Source organism: Brachionichthys hirsutus, chromosome 3, assembly GCF_040956055.1.
Source record: "Brachionichthys hirsutus isolate HB-005 chromosome 3, CSIRO-AGI_Bhir_v1, whole genome shotgun sequence".
Classification (NCBI taxonomy): domain Eukaryota; kingdom Metazoa; phylum Chordata; class Actinopteri; order Lophiiformes; family Brachionichthyidae; genus Brachionichthys; species Brachionichthys hirsutus.
Window position 1 is genome coordinate 8166535 of NC_090899.1, and position 19908 is coordinate 8186442.

General features: G+C 40.4%; 1 protein-coding gene across 1 annotated transcript; it reads right to left on the minus strand.

The window, feature by feature from the left end:
• Positions 1 to 402: 402 nt before the first annotated feature.
• Positions 403 to 19129, minus strand: st14 (ST14 transmembrane serine protease matriptase). The gene is made up of 19 exons (XM_068756081.1): positions 19103 to 19129; positions 14198 to 14351; positions 13545 to 13702; positions 12827 to 12897; positions 12459 to 12631; positions 10611 to 10646; positions 9965 to 10193; positions 8805 to 8944; positions 7629 to 7732; positions 7103 to 7212; positions 6703 to 6833; positions 6142 to 6246; positions 5448 to 5555; positions 5163 to 5276; positions 4564 to 4683; positions 3885 to 4065; positions 2750 to 3018; positions 2062 to 2198; positions 403 to 1933 (listed from the first exon to the last, which is right to left on the minus strand). Exons 1-19 carry the CDS (start codon positions 19127 to 19129, stop codon positions 1772 to 1774), a joined length of 2529 nt encoding a protein of 842 aa, XP_068612182.1. The 3' UTR covers positions 403 to 1771.
• Positions 19130 to 19908: the final 779 nt, after the last annotated feature.

The following is a 19908-nucleotide window of genomic DNA, read 5'->3' on the forward strand; positions in this document are numbered from 1 at the left end:
TGACAAACTAAGCTTTCCGTGTAGCAACAATGATGAACACATAAATTAGCAGCACTGTCTATGTTGATTTTCCTATTCCCCCAGTGGTGCGCTCCTTTTAATGAAGACAGATGAGAGTGTAGAGCTCTCACTGTATGTGTATCCACCTCCTGAAGTCGGCATGCCCATATTGCAGGGTAATAGGATAGAGCTATGACAAAGGTGGGTATTTGTCAATAAGTTTGTCATATCACCTCCATTCCCTGGGTAGGCCTGCAGCTCACAACAGGGAGGAGAAGCACAGCCTCATTACAATTCTACTGTGAGAAGGGACAAGGTCTCACAAGAAACACATTTATTATGCACTACATAATACAAAACAAGATCTCATCAAAGATGAGCAATACAGGTAGTGCAACTGGGTATTGTGGGATGAGATAGAAAGATGTTTATTTTGAATGATATAAAAACATATACAAATACACACAAATAAAATGTATGAAGTATACCATTATCCAAATTACAGTCACAATGTACAAATCTTATGAAAATGCTTTTCAAAAGTTGTGGCCTCTTCCTTCTATCGCAAACACGCATTTATACTTTATTAAAAAGTTAATTTCCCTCTTCAATAAATAATACTTATTCAAAGCTTTGATTATCCAGGAAAAAGAATGTCAAGGATAACTCAGGGATAAAAGGGAAACATTTAAAAAATAAAAACATCCAGTGAAGTTTTTGATTTTGAAGTTGATCGAGACCAAAGAGAGGAATCCTTCACAACTGGAGGGAACCCACAAAGACATGGGGAGAAAAATGCATGAAAGACAAAAACCGTGAGCGCTAACAGGAAGCATGGTCGCCTATTTTTGCTGGCAGACTTTTTGGTTTGCTTAACATAGCTGCTGGCAATTTTCCAAAGCAAAGCAGGGGGGCTTTCAGAGATTGATTAATGCATTTTCAACCTTCAAGGTAGCTTCTGGTTTTAATTCATTTTAGCGTGATATGATAACCGCCCTGCATAATTTCTTTCTCGTTCCTTCTCTTAACTTCTGTTATCATCCCATGCTAATGCAGACGCCTCTAAAAGTTGATGTTTACCCTTTACTGATAAGAACTGAGACTAATGGCGGCCTGGCCGATGGGTAGATAAATGCTTTAATCAGTTTGAAAACCTATGCTATACTTTGGAAAGTGGTCAGCGTTGATGCATCGGTGTTCCGCAGCAAATAACAGTAAAATAGTGTTGTGTTTCTTTAAGATACCGGATAAATCAAAGAATAATTTACAGTTATCCGCACCATGAGCCCAACATTTGCTGCTGCCCATGAGGATAAGGTTCACCTTATACAAGATACACCAGCATAAAGCACAATTACTTTGTCAAAGAGAGACATCGTGTTCAGAAACTAAATTTAAATGTCATCCTAAAAAGTTACGTTTTACATGAATACATATTTCAGGACGTACACGCCAATGAAATATGCCAATAAGTCTATAAATGCATTTACCCGGTGAACGACACTGTGCTGATTTACACCTTTACAAACCCTTTGAAACATGATCTGTTGTGCTTTGTGTCAGTGTGTATGTGACTTATTGGGAAACATGTGTTGGTAACCAAATGAAGTGCTTTAAGTTATTCATGAGCAACTGAGTCCAGACAACAGTAAGCTCTAAATGAATGACTTGGAGATAACCGTACTGAATCCGACCAATGTTCCATCTCCAATATTTTAGCACTAACATTTGTTTCCCAGCCTGCATACCTCCCTGTTCCATGCAACTATCATCAAATCCCAGTCTCCTTTTTGATCCAATTTGCCAGTTTGGCAACTTTTGTGTAGACACCAGGCTTGTTCCTACGAGCACAGCCCTCACCCCAGCTTACAATTCCAGCCTGGAACCACTTCCCACTCTCCTCGAAACATACCAGAGGGCCTCCAGAGTCTCCCTAGCGACAAGAGTCAGAGGGCGAATGCCATTACATTGGGTTGGGATGTGAGATAAACATAATTGCATGGTTGTGAAGTCCCACCTATACAAGTCCTTTGAATGGAAAGCTTGTTTGCATGATCTCACCTGGCAGGCATCGACTCCTCCTTCCAGGAATCCACTGCACAGCATCCTGGAGGTGACTTGGCCCTCTGTGACTACATTACATACTGTGTCATTGATCAGTTTCACTGATGCCTTCTGTAGAATCTGTGCCGTTCGACCTTCAAAGCAAGGACAAAGGGGTCAGTGATCTATAATGTGTGTTCTGTGTTTGTTACCAACAACGAAAGGGTTAATAGGGTGGATTAGTGTTAGCTAAAGAAACGTTCAAGAGGCTTCCCAGGAGAGCCAGTCTCTGTCTTGATATATAGATACATGGAAGAAGACTTAATGGAATAGAGCAGCTTAAAAAAAGATGCGAGAAAATGGAGGGAGGGATGAGGAGTAGAAGAAGTAAGTCACGATGGTAGAGATAAAGAAATGGGAGGGAGATTAAAGAGCAGAAAGAAGATAGGATAAAGGGAGAAAGAGATGAAGGGAGAAGGAAGCAGGCAGGGAAAGGAGATGAAGGGTCGAGATGAATAGATAATTGTGAGAAGGATGGGGGAGGAGTGAGATGTTTTAATTTTGATGCGAGTGGGATATGCTAAAAAGGAAAAACAATTGTAGAGTGGGTCACACATAGCTGGAATGTTGAAAATGAATCCAATAAATTATGGTTAAAAGAAAATGGCTGCAGTTCTACTTATAATCTCCAATCCCTGCATAATACCTCCTTCTCGGAGCGTGCCCCAGCCTGTGACCCAGCAGGACATGCCTGCAAGGAAGACGTGGGAGGAGGACGGTAAGCAGACTGGTTGGATGGTGTTGGTGAACTCCAGTGGCTCGCTGAGCTCCAGTAGTGCAATGTCATAGTCAAAGGTCATCCGGTTGTAATCCGGGTGGGAGATAATTCTCTTCAATGAGCGGCGCTGTACGCCATCCGACTTGTACTGGTCCCGCATGCCACTGTAGGTTTGCCAGTTGGATGCAATGTGGTTCCTGTGGTAGCACATAGCGTAATAGGGGAAAATTACATTTCTGCATAGATGTGGACAGAGATGGTAGATGCAATAGCATCAACATACAAGATGACAACACAACAACGGCTTTGCAAGATATAGAATGCTAAGCTTACAATTATCTTTGAGTGTGTGCGTGTGTGTGTGTGTGTGTCTGCTCACAAAACACAACCACAATCTGCATTCTCTGACACTCACTACAAAAACCTGAATGCTACACAGTAAGAAACAAATGTAGTAGGCAATTAAAAACAATACACTGCATTGGATTGCATTGCCGTAAATAAATATACAATATTAAATACCACTTGTAACAATATATAACTTTGACAATGCAAAGTAAAAAATAAAAATGTATATCCACTTGAAGTACTCTAGTCTAGACAGTGTTCTACTTAAATTAAAGCACTTTGCATAGCAAATAGCAACACGGGCTGTGAATCTGACCACATTCCCTGTTCAATTATGGTAGGCTCAGGTCTAACAGTAAGGTTGGTGCGCCACCTACAGGGCACTCTGATGAACACAACTATGCTTTCAGGGGCGAGATGTAAATTCAGCCACCCCAAGGTAATCCTGATTTAACTGCATCACCAGGGGCTAATTTTCAGCCTTTGCAATTTGTATTTAAATGGCCCTCTGTTGTGCACAGTTAGACTCCAGAATGCGTGTGAAAGATTTTCATAGTGAGACAAAATGAGACCAATTGAAATGTTAAATAATGTGCTGAATAATACAATATAAGGAAAGCTATAACAGTTTATCCAACAAAATGAATCAGTGTTACACGTGATGTAAAATACAGTCCTGACACATGCACGTGCACGAGTGCCAGCTGAGACTCACTTTGGGCTGCTGGTGACAAAGCAGTGGGAAGCCGAAAGCAGCCACCTCTCATTTATGATTGAGGCCCCACAAACATGGCCGCTGTTCATGAAGTGAAGGCTGACCTGCCAGGGAGACTCGCCCACCTCAGCGTTCTGCCCGCCCACGATGCGATTCAGTTTATAGGGCCTGGTGCCACAATCTGACATTTAAGGGGGGGGGGGGGGGAATAAGGTATAATGAGGAGAGCCATCAGATAGCCGAGTGCAAACATTTGGTGAATCTGACATGAGTGATCAGAAGGGGAGGGAAAAAAGTAAAGAGAAAAAACATCAGCACATGAGATTAGCAGTGCCATCATGATGCTGGCCTTGGCTGTGAACGCTACTGTAACGCTTTGAATTGTAATGAGGCAAGCTGACATATTAGCTGATCAGAACATAAAGGGGGAAAATCACAGAGAGGCCCTGAGGCTGAAATGGAGAAAAAAACTAAAACTTCAGAGATGACAAGAGCTGGTTTCAAAGAAGAAATAAATAAATAAATAAAGCTGTCTAGGCCTCAGGCTCTTTCCTAACAGACATCCCAGCATTCTGCTCCTCCAGCTATTTTATAATCTATTGGATGGCACTGCAGAGAAAACGGCCACTTTCAGCTGGTTCTTGTCAAAAGATTTGACATTCTGACTAATATTTCTTACTGCAGGCCGTCTCATCTGATCCATCGTGGCAGTCGTTCATCTGGTCACATTCAGCATTCACCTTGTTGACACATTCGCCGTTGTTACACTTGAAGCTGAAGTCAGAGCAGACACCTATGGCTGCAAAGGGATGGAGACGGCTCGCAGAATCAAAACACGGATTGGATGTCCACCAAAGCATCTGAGCATTATTAAGCTTTGCCAGTAAAATACTATGCGAAGAGAGTCGTAAGTGAATAGTGATTGATTAACAGGTGACATTGATTTTGGATATTGATTCGTGTCGAGGTCCAAATATGCCGGTTTATTCACATAAGTGAACACTGGAAGGGGGTGTGCCCATATTAATAGTGAGCATGAGAACATGTGGAATGGCAACTAAAAGTGATGAATTGAGAGGAAGAACCAAAAACATGTTGGATTTTACCAATATAAGAATTACGTTTTTGTGAAGCATCTCCATAGAAATGAACAAATGACCGCTGGATAGAAGTCAATTCATCACTTGGTTGTGTAATATACTTACAAATAATTACAGAGAGGATTTCCATTTCCCCAAATGCAGGACCTGCGACAAACGGAATAAATGTGCCACTTACAGATTTCACAAGAGACCTCATCGCTTCCGTCTTCACAGTCCTTTTTCTTGTCACACACCACATCCTGAGGCAGACAAGCTCCGTCACCGCAACGCCACTCATTTTCCTCACAGCCTGGAGCCAAAGAAGCAAAGCAATGAAGAAACAATAGAATACTTAAGATTTAAACAAAGCAATCGAATAATTGATGCACACATTCCGGGAGTCAGTGACCATAGCCTTAGAATCAGATGGCTTTAATGTCATATACTAAAGCACAGGTTTCGTGCACCTTGAACTACTTACTGCACTGTTCCTCATCGCTCCCATCTCCACAGTCATTGACGCTGTCACACACCCACAGTTCTGGTTTGCACATGCCATTGGCACAAGAGAACTGGTCCTTTTCACACCCTGGACATGCAATGGCATGCATTAAACAACACAGCAGAGCAACATCACAACTCATGTGCATCTGGTACATTCAAAGGTGGTCTGGATTACTAAAAACAGCTTTAATATTGGGGCAAAAAAAAAAAAAAAGATTAAAATGTTTGCATGACAAATGTGAAGCGTCAACCAATGAACAGCTAGCTAGCTGGACACAGACAGTTTTCCATTTTGTAAAACTCACAGATTAACGTTCTCCAATCATATTAATTCATACAGAAAAATCAGGTTATTTATTTAGATATTTATATGTACATTCAGACACTAATAGCCTTGGAAACAGGCTGGTTACCCCCCCCCCCCCCCCCCTCTCTCTCTCTCTCTTATTAATATTAGGCCAACTGGGTTCTTCTGGCTGCAGTCTTAGATTTAATGTGCAGTCATCAGAGTCATATTGATCTTCACATCCACCTCTTGTCAAGAAGTAACATGAGAGTATTTGCCAAAATGTCAAGCAATTCCCTTAAAAGAGTTGAGGCAAGGATAGGACGCAGGTTGAGTAATAAGGAGGAGGAAAGAAAAAGTATGGTTGGGTGGAGGGGGAACTTACGACAGTCCATCTCGTCACTCATGTCCCCGCAGTCGTCCCAGCCATCACACTTGTGATTATTCGTAATGCACAGGCCAGATCGACAGGAAAACATTTTGGGGCAAGCTGAAGGAGGGAGCGGAGAAGAAAGGAGACGCAGATGATGATGACAAAGAAAGAGGGAGGGAGCAACAATGTATGTTTGCAGCATCCATCATATTGCCAATGCTGTCCCTTTTGATCGGAGCAATTATAAATCCATTTCAGACAAACTGGGAGGCATCATAAAGAGCGCAGAGTATTGAAAATGGAGCGCTTCTGACAGACGGTGGCAAATAAAACGGACCCAATAAACAAACCCTCGGGTGATTAGTTAAGCTCTTCAGTTTCACTGCCACCATTTCTAAGACTGCCACTTAGCAGCTCTATTTGACTGTCAGTCGGCTCCTGTTCTGACTATGCAGCAGTACTCGTCTCGCACTGTAATGGCCTGCTGCGAGTGTCAATATTACGCTGCAATAATTAAACCAATCTCATAAAAAGCTGAGTAAGTACAGGTTCAAGACGAGACCTCAAACTCACGGTTTGAAGGATCGAAGGCGCTGTACTTGGCACTGAAGCCTTTGTCAGCGTAGGACTCATCAGAGTGGAAAGTCACTTCAAGGACGTTGCTGGTACTCGTCAGTGTCAAGGAGGACATTTCTCCACAATACCTGGTACACAAAAAATATTACAACTTCAACAAATGATACTTTTATTATTTTAGCATTTACAATATCAATGAGCTCAGCGAAGCAATGAAAGATTAAATACATTACATCACTAAATCAATAACTAACAGACGAGCGTCACATGCAACGGCTGTAAAATGATTTCTTCAGGACAAAACTGAACGCAAGAAAATCTAAAATGTGAGCAATGGTGCACGACAAATGTTCAAAGGTATAATTATGCCCATTGATGAAGTGACTTCAAATCTTACTTGGTGTCCATAACCTTTACATAGTCTTTGTGACACACACCGATGTCCACCCCAGGCTCTTTCATCCGAAACATGTCAAACCTCACACGCACCTTCTTTCCAGCAGGGACCTACAGCACAGAGGAAGAGGCTCTTCACCACACGTTACTCCTCCACCCACACACACATGTACTATCTGAATCAGAGCAAGATGGAAGCATCAGGTTGCAACATGCCCCACAGGTCATGGGCACGAAGGAATGTACACACAAACACACAATGCATATGCCTTTACACCAGATAACAAAAACAACACAGAGAACAGCTCTAGCTGAGCTGCAGCGGCTCAGCTCGAGCTGTAGCAGAAACGGCCATCTGACAGACGAAGATAGAAGAGGTGCTGAACAACTTGGCTTCAACAGTGCTGCCTGAGAAACTAAAAAAAACTAAAAAAAAAAACTGTGCTGCCTCAGCATTTCTCTCTTGGGAAGCAGAGGATGGAGGAGGAGGAAGTGGGTAGAGGGGTTTCAGGTTTAAGGTTGCAAACCTTGATGGTCCACTTGCAGTCCACAGCAGGAGGATAGAAGCTGGGGTGAAGTGGGGAGGTGAAGACTCCTTCGTTTTGGGTGAGGACACCACCACAGGCTTGAACTAGAAAGAAGAAATCATGTGGGTACATATGCAGCTATATATATATATATATATATATATATATTGTTACGTGTCGTTGATTTATGTACTAAGGACTTTCAATGGAAACAAGACCGCAAGGGCTTTTTTGAAATGCTCCTCTTAGACAGGATGTTTGACTGTACTTTTTCTGTAATACATACTACAGTTTGACTGTATCTGTACTCTAACATTCTATCTAATAAATATATTCATCATCGTCAGTGAAGGGGGCAACAACCGCTTGGATAATAGGTAAATCATTAAGTGCAAAAATGAAGTATCAACTGGACTTGGTCAAACCAGCTCTTCAGGACAAATCAGCAGTCGTCCCCTGCTGATTCGTTTTGACGCCTGTCTCCAAAATTCCCATCCCCTAACCCAGCGGTTCTCAAACAGTGGGGCGCGACCCCCTATTTGAGAACCGAGTTTCAAATAGGGGCCAAATGTGGCCCGCTAAGTCATTTTTTTGTGGCCCGCGAGAGCTGTGTGCAGACATTTGTTTTTGTAAAATGCTGCATCTGTCACACATGTTCTTAACACCTGATCAATTGAAATGATTTATGTTATAATAACAGCAATAATCTATCCATATATTTTTACAACTATACAATTGAATATGCAATGTTTGTAACTTAAGTAGTGAACTGATCAAATGGAAAATTTCAACAACATGGCAATAACAATAGCACAACGCTGCAGTCAGGAAATTAATAATCTGCCGGCGGTGACTTGAAAATTATTTGAACTTTTTGTTTTTTTCCAGAATGTGCTGACATGTTGATTCCGGTGACATATGGCGCTCAGGATCAGCACGAGACAGTCGGCTACATATGGAGCAGTCCAGTGCTGATCCTGAAGGTGAACTTCAGCAGCGGACAGCTCCATATAGATTTTATATTTATTTATATATTTATATATATATAAAATGAAGGTTCATGCTTGGTGTTGCGAAGCAAAAAGTATTCAGTTGATTGCAATCTGCCAGATCTACCACTAGAAGCCACTAAATCCTACACACCGGACATGCAAGTGCTGCCAATGTTGTCATTACCTTGAGATTTGGGCATGGCAACATACTCTGCCTCAAAGCCAGGCCTCTGCACCTCACTGTCTGTAATGAAGTTGATCAGCATGATGTTGCCAGATGACACCACCCCCAGAGGGTTGGAAGGTGGCCTCTGACCGCACTTTCTGTGGGAGATGGGACACGATTACACAAGCATGAGAAACAGGTACTTGGAGCAGATCACAGTTGGAGAGCACCAACAGTGAGTCATAAGATTAACGTCATCTGAAATACAAATTTTTATTCCTTTTAGTCATGGGAAAAAAAACTGAAAAGAAATCGATAGATACTCAGCGAGAGGTAGAGAAGGAGATAAATAAGAAGAGCTGTGCCAGCTCTGGATAGAAATTGCTTAGGTGGCATTTTGGAAAACATTAGGTATATTAGCAAAAGGTTTTAGCACTGCCGTACAATATCCATGTCGAGTAGAATAATGTTATGTAGAGTATTATATTATGGTTCACATAAAACCTGTGTCACCTTAGATAAAGCTGATTGCTCAATAACGTTATATAGATTTGATGCATCGCTTGGTAATGCATATTTGCTTGGCAATGCATATTTGCTTGGCAATGATTTCTGAGCTTGGAATAGCCTGCAGCTACAACTGGTGTTGCCTTCAGGATCCTGTGCAATCTCAGATGCATAGCCCTCCCCATAGTCCAAATGCAATTACCCACAGTGGTGTTGACAGACTCAGGTTGGCACCCGTAGCAGATTTGAAAGGAGAGGTCTTTCTGAGCCAACGTAATCCCACTGAGGTCTTGCAACGTTAACAATAAAATGGGACATGCAGCGCTAAAGTTGTGATCACAAATCCAGTGAATGAAGTCAAGTGGAACAAGTTTTCCACCCACATCAAAAACAACGCTCACTCCAAAATCCCTCTGCAACTTCTGAACTGTGCAGAAATTTGATGGACTGCAGGTTGTGCTGCATGTACAGTAAAATGAGTCAATTTGCTTAAAATAAAATAGCTCCTTGGGGGTATTATTATATTGAGAATCTATATAGCACAATGGTGAATCCAGTTACAGCAGGTAAAGATCATACGCTTTATTTACAGATACAAGAATTCAGAACATTCCATCATGAGAAATCACTCAGAGACATGGAGAAACACCTTTTCCAGCCTTATGACTTACTCTGTGATGGCCTGAGAATCATCTGGGCTCAAGGAGTCATAGATGGAGACAAAGTCATCAGCGCAGTCATCCTCAATGTGGAAAAACGGGAAATTGACAGATATGACATTGTTCTTATCAGCTCGGATTTGCCACTGACACCTAGACTTGGGGGAGTAGCCTCTGGGATATCCCGGTGACGTAAATCTCTTGGGTGTTTTTTCTGCCTCCAGACGAAAGAAGCAATCCTCTGTGAATAACAGCATTGGTTATGTCACACAGTGAATGCACTGACATGTATCTTGGCGGCAGCAGGTTACAGCATCTGAATTAAAACTTATAAACATCAAGTTTGGTTTAAGGTTCTCTCATTTCCTGACAAAATATTGACAGTAATCATTACATCCTTTCTGCTTTTCATGTAATATAATCAATGACATGGATAAGCACAATGTGAGTTCTTCCATCCTTACAGCTACAGTATGTAGAGCAAAATAAACCTAAGGGTAGCGTAATGCAGGATAGTCCTCCCAAGTGTATAATGAGTGTCAGACACAGTGACACGCTCACTCTGGCTTGATATAGAGCTGCTGACCAGAGCAGCACACGTACATGTGAGCATCTAGTCAGCTGGAAAACTGACTGAAATGGGATGCGTTGTACTCACTGGCTGTGGGGCTCCTGGCCATGCGAGGATCTGTGGCTGGAAATGGAGAATGGGGGGAGAGGGTATGGCAGAGAAATTATAAAATTAAGAATGGATCGCTGAAATAATAAAATATGAAATGTTCCATATGACTAGTAAACCGCACCTTATTCTTTCTTTTTTTTTATCGGAACAAAACATCATCTGAGACAAGTACGTAGGGAGACATTAATACACAAATAATGAACTAAAATAAACAAAAACAATATACATACATATTAAGAAAATAAAATGTATTACCAATAAGAAAAAAAATTAAATAAAGGACAAATAAAATAAACCAAAAATTTTTTGGGGGGGGGAGTACGATGTATTCATGTTATAGTCTGTAGAGTGTAGATGTATGCACTTCAGCAGATATATCTAATAAAAATTAAGAGCCAACAAGCATACATCCTGTATATACATACACCGGTACATAAAAAAAAAAAAAGATCCAAAACGTATACATGTGCAGAGTTAAAATTACATTTACACATTGAGGTATTCTTTAACTATAAGCCATCTCTGATTAAACAGGTCCATTTTCATTTGCAATTATGCCGTCAATTTTTCCATTATGTAGACTTGTTTGTCTGTTTTTCCATTCTATAATTGTTGGTGGTTTCACCTTCTTCCAATTGGCAGTGTGTTTTCATCGCAATCAATATTACTATCCTCAAAATATATCTTTGATCATAATTAAAATAATCCACTAAAATAACTCCTAATAAATAAAGCAACATATTTGAAGGGGCTTGCTTTTTTACAAGAATCTCAATCTCTTCTTTAACATTTTCCCAGTATCCTAATATTACTGGACAGTCCCATAGAATGAGTATGATCTCCTATTTCACCACATTGTGTCCAACACAAAGCTTTTGAATGATCTTTAAAAACAATTGATGTAACCAAGGGAGTATGAAAATAACGCATTTTTAGTTTCCATTCAAACTCTATTGTTGGCTATTGATTCCTTTATGACACTGATTACAGATATTCTCCTACTGCTCACCTGCAACTATTGAATTACATTCCAATTCCCATTTTTCCTTAATATTTAAAGTGTTTTGAACAATGTCTGAGGATAGCCTTTTATAGAGGTAAGAAACATGATTCCGTACAGGAAGACCCTTTTCTATAATTGTGATAAAATATGTTTCCATACAATTTGGGATTTTGCCAATTCTTTCTATTTCCTTATGGTTTGTGATGTAGCACCCCATTCTGATCATACTTGGAAATATCTGATAATATACCCGTGTTGGAGAGAACACAACATCAACTCCTTTCTTATGCTCTGGCCACAGCTAAAAAAAAAACTGATTCTGATGTTTTGGAAGGGGAAGGAAGTTCCTACTTTTAAGCTCTGGCTCAAGGCATGATTGGCGCTTCATCTTGAAAAAATAAGATTCCTCTTAAATAATAGAGCGTCACAGTTTAGTCCTGTTAGTTTCACCATTAATGTTGCCTTCTGCCATAACTACAATTATGCTATCACAGAATTGAGGGTGGGGGAGGGTCCCTACAGTTAAGGGAGACTGCTTTCTGTTCTATCTCATCTTGCTCTACTGGTTGCTAGGATGTGGATGAATGCAATGTGAATGCTGAGAAGACAGACGGAAGAAAAATGACTGTCTCAAGCCGGGCCTGGGCCTTGCTAATAAGCATTAGATGGTCTCTGATGCAGCACAAGCAGAAAGGTCTGGCATATGTCTTATCACAGCTCAGTGCGCCGCTATAGTACAATATTGGCGTTGATAATGATATATTCAGATCTGTAATCTTTGATTATTAAATGTCATTATATGAAGTCAGCGCCCCCCCTACCTGAGAGGGTGATTTCACTAATTTGGATGTCACTGCGGCTCGACACACTGCGTGCCGCCTTAATGCCTTCCTCCATTGTCTCCAGCACTCGCTCTTCTGACAACTCTGGCACAATCTCCAAGTCTGTAGGTGGAACATCAAACTGGCACCAGTAGTAGGCTAGCACTCCCTCACTGGTGCAAGGAGAAAAGAGAGGGCAAAGGGTGAGAGGAGAAGATCAATACCGTAGAATGCATTCATATTTAAAAAAGAAGTGAAGATTAGTTGAAAGAATGAGATTTAGATATCTCCAAATTCTAGCTCTAGCTGTAGCTGCAGGCAAATAAATTAAATAGAATTGGGTTTTTTGAGATTATATGTTTACGTACCTGAATCCGGTGACAACAGACTTAGCGTAGTATTTTGTAAGGAATTCATCATTTTTTATATTTTTCCCAAGCTGTGAAGAGATAAAAAAGAAAGAAAGAAATCCATGTAATTTGGTTTTTGGCCCACTGAAAAGAAAATGAACATGAAAATCAACCACTTGTCTACCTAAGGAAACAATTTGAAAGTAGAAATTATAATGTTGAAGTAAAAACTGCCTTCATGCCCCAGAGAGCAACAAGACATTTCAGACAATACTGCAGTCATACTTAAATGCAGGTTACTATTGAATTTCATGCATGCGCTTTTTTATCCAACTCACAACTGCTCACAGGAAATAGATGATCACTTATCAAGACTGCTCTCAAAATGGCCCTTTATAAAGTTACCTACCGGTAATATAAAGTCATAGCGCTAAACCTAAACAGGAGCTGCAAAGGAGATAAAATCACAGGAACTCCGAGGACTTTGCAGACAGGTGGTGCTCAAGTAGCAGAGTAAAGACGTTTGTACCTGCCGTGAAAGCTTGACCCTATTCCCCAATGGGATTCAGTTTGGGGGGGGGGGGGGGGGGGTTCCATCAGCGCACTAGTATTTTATAAAAGTAAAGATTTCTATACACAGTGTTAAACAACATCCACAACCGATCTATATAATAATGATATAAGAGCAAGGAGCCAAAAGAAAACAGGGACAGTCAGGTTTGCTCCACTGACTCACAATCGCTTCCAGTTTTCCTGCCATGTCTTTGAATTCCTTGCTCTCTGTATTCTCCAGCATCTGGTCATACGATACGCCAACCAACTTCATATGTCCACTGAAGACCGGTGTTGCCGGCCTCTTCTCGCTGAAGGCGCCTTCTGGATCAGCATCTTTAACTTGGAGGATGAAGAGGAGACTTGCAGTTTTTAAACAGGCCTTGAAGCAGAATTTCAAAACAGTGTGATCTCATCCAAAACAGACAGTTTGGCTCATCAAGCAATTATAACGGCCAGTTGAATCATCAGGCTGTTTATCAAGACTTTAGAGGCCTTTTTATCAGATGAATGATAAATGTGACAAGAAAGCCGTGCCATTGAATGTGGCATTTCCCTGCGTTGCATTATTTAAGTCTAAGCAGTCTGAGCTATCAGACAAGCAGACTTCAGTAGTAAATTACACGCGAGCTACTATCACACTTTGATATCAAAGCGGAAGCATTCATTACAAGCAGAAGTGATCTGATCCAATTCCAATCCTATACAGAACATTTATTCAATACAAAGATGCACAAACAGTCATGACGGTCTTGATTTTCCCCAAACATGGAAAGGCCATACTTCAAGTCACTACTCTGGATTACGCAGTGAAATAACACTTCCAAATACACTCACAGACAAACAGCCAAATGAGTACTGCTGCAACAGCCGCAAGGATGAGAAGCCCCACCAGAACACCAATCAGGATTCTGGTCTTCCGTTTCGATGAGACCTTCTCTTTGTTGGTTAAGAAGTCAATCCGCTCTTGATTGGTATTCGGGCCCTGACGCTGAAGATGAGAAAAACATATTCAACAAACGTGCATCAATTATGCCACATTGTGGATGAGGATAACATTTAAGTTCTTCACAATGTACGTAGAAATAGAGGGCAAAGGTTTCCTGCAGGGTGCACTGCATTAAAATGATCAATTATTGCAGCAAGCAACTTAAAATAGAAGTCCAAATTACCGTAGATTGAAAAAATGAGAACAAGTTACATTTATTCTCTTTAATCTGCACAAAGCTGTTTGGGATTTGTACACAAAAGACTTTAAACGGGAAATGCCCCCTGCCCAGAGCATTAACACAGACATTCTGAATGAAAATATGAATGGATTTTACAATCGATTCAAGTTGCATTTGAGACATGGGGGGGGAGGGGGGGAATAAAACAACGAAACTGATCTTGGTTAAAAATGACTAATAGAAGGTTGAAACTGGCTGAAAAGCCTGAAACTGATCAAAGAGTGACAAGTTGAAACAAGCGACATGCAAAACTGGCACAACCTGTTCTGTAACTGACATTCACGCGTTTTGAATACGAGGTAAACCTTGCAGGGACTATGGACCCTGTGTGTATCTGTTGACACTGCGTGTGTGTGTGTGTGTGTGTGTGTGTGTGTGTGTGTGTCGGTTTTCAGTGCTTTCAAACGGGCAGGCTGTGACAAAGATTTCAGGCCAGTTCGTAATCAACACACAATGAATTCAGAGCCTGCAGCCAATCAGTGAAGGGGCCCAAGTGCCATTAGGGACGGAGAATCGCTCTGGTATTAAATCAATTTGTCAGACGTGCTGCCCCTTAAGATGTGGGCTCAATTACATGAGTCTAGATCATAACTCATGGCAATTAAACCTTATTCTTTCCCTGCTTGGGCTTCCACATGCCTCCTAATTGTAATCTCCTAGAGCAGTCATGGGCTAAAATGAGCAAAAATAATTAGAGACGGGGTCGGCAAGCGCTCAAGGGTCTCAGTCATCCTGATCACAGTGTAATAAAATCATTACAAGCTCGCCGTCATATTCCGGTACTTCACGCCTAAAAAGCGATACCATCAAATGTTTGAACCATCTATCCTTTTTTATTTTATTTTTAAAAGCTCAGCATACTTAGCCATTATCATTTGAGAAGTACTAAAATTGTCTGCCTTACAATTTCTTTTAAAATCAACCTGCAGTTACAAATTACAAGAAAAGAAATCTGGGCTGCAAATTACGTAACTGGGATTGCTGGTGAACATTACGAGTGTGAAATGATACTGAAGTCGCAATAGCAGATAAACCTGCTTGACAAGAGAAGAACAAGTTAACAACAGTAAGTGCAGTTCAAATGAAGAAAAGTGGGTAACTGGAAACAGAGTTGTTGCTGCTGGTCCGACCTAAAGACAGTTTATCAGCAGATACAGAATGCAGTGTCATGTTCCAGAATCAGCTATACCTGGACCCCAGTGCTTAACACAGTATTTATGTTTACCTGACTATAAACATGTAGTTGTAGTTAGTCACAATGTACCATTTAATGTCGAAATGTTCACATTCTGCTTTATTCTAACTCTATACAGCTTGCCAAATTTATTTTTTCTAGATAACTGTCAAGTCAGAATTCTTCCCCATGATAGCGGTAGTGTGTGTACTAAATCCGAGAGTCATCACATTTATACTGCGTAAATAATAATATTGAGAACATATTCACCTTTGGAATTATGATTTTGAGATACAATTTTCTTCTTTTTTTAGCTGTAGGCTGTAATTTTCTTAATTTTTTAAATGATAAAAACATTTGGTTCATTCCTTTCTTACCCACTTTTTCTGCTTATCCCAGCTAACAGTGGATTAGTGTGTAGACAAGTCACCAGTGTAGCGCAGGGCCAAATAAAATACAACCAACCAATCAGACTTACATTCATGCATCTGGAAATATAGAGTCATCAATTCAATTATAATGCATGTTTTTGGTGACGAAAGGAAGCCAGAGAACCCAGACAGGACCTATGCAGACACGAGGGACATAAACGCCACACAGAATATATATATATATATTTAATTAACGTTAACTGACAAGGGCTTTCAAATTCATTCTGTTGACCATAAACATTTATACTTGAGCACAACGTAAATACTCAAGCTTTAAGTAGAGATGAAGAACACGCCAAGTCCCTCACAAAAAAATAAAACATAAAAATACAAACTCACATTAAGTCCACATTCCCCAGCACACGAGTGCACTGTATACACATAAACCAGCCCCGTGAGTGTGACCAGGAGGGATCATCAAACACATCCGCCAGGTTTCAAGGAGCTTATATTAGGCCTCTTACTAAGCTTTGGCTGTGAAGTAGACGTTTAGCATTTAGTCTGACTACTAGTAAATCAACTGGGTGTGAGGGAAATTGGTGCTACTCATTAAAGCACAAAGGCTGAATAGATGAAAGTAAGAATTAGGAATTGAGCTTGTTCATTGAGCTAATATTGATAAGCTTGAAAAAAATCCTCACTTTAATATGCAACACTTATTACCTGGGTGGCATTCTGCCAAACGTTCTGAAGGATCACTTATCAAGTCTCTGAAGAAGAGCCGGCCTGACGCTACTGTACTCTATCAGTCTATGTCAAACAGAATATTTTTAGTTCAAGTTATTGAAAGGGTTGTTCACCAATGAATTTGCATCTTTTTAATGCAGAAGAATTGCATTGATCACCTTCAGGCAGGATTTTGGCTCACAAAGGTGCTAAATAAACACCGACTCAGGAAGCATTTCAGTCCCATTGCAACCACCGTACACCAGGTGGTTTATGGACCGGCTGAATTTCGGTCAGTCATCATGAAAGGTTTACTTCCCCTAAAATCTAGATGTGTCGAGCCAGTTGTCAAAGACTCTCTGTTCACCTTTTGTTTTGTTGATCTTTAAATATTTCATAGGGACATAAAATATTTTTTGGAAAATTAAACCCGTTTCTTTTTTGCTTTGATTAATTGTTCCAGCCCAGTCACTCAATTTAACAAATCAAAAACAGACAAGCACCATTCTCTCCAAATTACTAGGGAGACAGCCAACACAACAAAGAGAGCAAGTGCCACCTCTCACTTTTATTTCCTCCATCTTATAACGATTCAGGCCAGAAATCTTGGTTTTACCCTGGTCTTAGATCTAAATTTCCACCTCAACTCAATATCTTCATCTCAACGCAAGGTTTTCAGGAAACTTCAACAGACTCAGAATGTCACCACTACAATGCGGGCAAAATACCTCAAAGCGAGGTCAGCAAAGAGATGGGTGACGTATCCATGGACCGTTTTCACCAACACATTGTTAATGCCACATTTCAGTAAGAAATAAAAACTTTATTATACCAGAACTTTGTCACTGTGTCCTCATGTTGTTAGCAACACACATCATGTACTCTTTACTTCCTCCAGGGTGTTCCACTTTAATGAAGGTGGTAGATACTGCAGCTTTCAGGAGGCCAGACCAAGGTTTTGTAACTATGTACTGTAATACCAAGTTCATTCGCAGAGTGAAGTTCAACTTTGGCCACGACACTATTTTTCACCCACATCCTTTTATTGGAAAAAATAATTCAGCTCAAGGGAGACCGACTAGTGCAGTAACTAATACGATGAGGATATTTATAATGTGTGCATGCTGCTGGAGAATTTGACCTGATAGGTTAGGACAACTGAGCTAAGGGTTATTCTTTACATCTTATTACCACACACAAGCATGCAGAACACATTGAAACTAAAATAAATAACTTGTTATGATGTTAAAAACAGTTAACATACAGATTGGTTGTCTAAATCACTAAAGAAAATAATTATTGCAGCTCGTTTGTGACCTTTGTTGCATATAAACAATCTGGGACATTGAGACTCCTGACATTTGTCATTGAAATGAAACGTCTTTCACCAGGAAATATGTCAGTAGCTGTGAATACGCACAAGAGCCCACAAACGGACCCAAAGAATCATCCAGCAGCAGCTGGTTGATCCAATTAAAGACAATTAACAGTTAATAATTTGAACTTTACTGCTTAAATTAAATACTATTGAACAAATAACATTGAATACGGCCACCCAAGGGTGGAACGGTTTGACTCCCGCCCTCAAAACACGCACCTCTTTGGCCTCCTTCAAAACTGCCCTAAAAATACACCTTTTAGGGGGACAGAAGCGGAGATAGTCATCACGACTTTGTCCACCTACATTGCACATATTAATTGCCTTAGTAATTTATTGTCATTTATGTAATCTATTGTCATTCATTGTCATTTTGCATCAGTGGGGTAATTTATTTTAGATTAATTGTTAGTTTGCATCGGCGGTGTAAAATCATTTTATTTTTCTAATGTTACTTTGCATCAATTGAGTTATTGAATATTGGTTTTATTTTTATTTGTATTGTTAATTGTGGATGATTTATGTACGAAGGACTTTCAACGGAAACAAGACCGCAAGGGCTTTTTCGAAATGCTCCTCTTAGACAGGATGTTTGACTTTATTTGTACTGTAATACATGCTACTGTGTGACTGTACTTGTACTCTAACATTCTATCTAATAAATATATTCATTCAAACAAATGCACAGGCCAACACTGAAACGCTGCAGAGCTCCATAAACCTCCTGGAGCGACCATAGTTTAATTCATTCAAACGCCCATTCCAGGATCAGCGTTGATCCCGGGAGGAGATCCCTGAAACGGAAACCTGCAGACTAAGGTTTGTTTGAAGAGGCGACATTTAAGAAAAAAAAAAAAAACTTACGCCGTAGTCATATCTGGCGGATTGCATCCTCCAAAAACTCCACCTGGAAAGGACAACTTCCTGTTTGTACTCTGCTCCGAACAACGTTAAGAAATGAATGCCCAGAAACAAGCGAGATATTCTCTTCCAGCCGCCCCGAAACGCCCGTAATCCTTTGAACGTCTTCCTCGTTCACCTCCGTCGGTCACCTGTGTGGTTGAAACCACGCCCCAAATACCTGACTCACCTAAACTGTAGTTTCAGTGGGCGAAGCCACGCCTCCCGCCGCTGACCTTCAGTCACGCTGAACGCAGCAGTGATCAGCCAATGGCGTGAGAGAATGCTGCGGGGTCAACGCCTTTTATCCCACGTTTTTCTCCTGCATTTGAGGAAGTTCAAGAGCTTTGAAAATAAATCTTAACTTTCATGTGAGCCATTTGATGAAGGTGAATAGAAAAATGTTCAAGTGGTAAAACTCAAATCACCACACTGATTTTATTTGATTTTTTTTTATTGTTGACCTTTACATGGAAATACAGTAGCCCCAAAATGTTGTTAATATATGTATTACTAGTGTATGTATAATGCAGTATATTAAATCCAATGTTCATATTTTACATCTCCATATACCAAGGATATTTCATGTTTGAATTTTTGTTGTTGTTGTTGTTGTTGTTGTTGTTGTGTCTTTGTTCATCTAACAATGAGAGCAAGGTACACCTTTTGGAGACTCCGGATGCCCTCTAGAGGTTTTGATGCTTCACAGATTTTCCATGGAAAAATAGGATCATTTTATATATATAACTCTTTTTAATTAGCTTTCTAAT

What these genes read in the sequence shown, in the direction of transcription:
- st14 (XM_068756081.1), bottom strand. Translation starts at nt 19,129, where the DNA reads ATGCAATCCGCCAGATATGACTACGGC. An exon ending in TAGTGAAATCACCCTCTCAG is followed by an intron (nt 10,647 to 12,458) that starts GTAGGGGGGGCG and finishes CTCCATTTCCAG; the next exon opens with CCACAGATCCTCGCATGGCC. An exon ending in GGCCAGGAGCCCCACAGCCA is followed by an intron (nt 10,194 to 10,610) that starts GTGAGTACAACG and finishes TGTTATTCACAG; the next exon opens with AGGATTGCTTCTTTCGTCTG.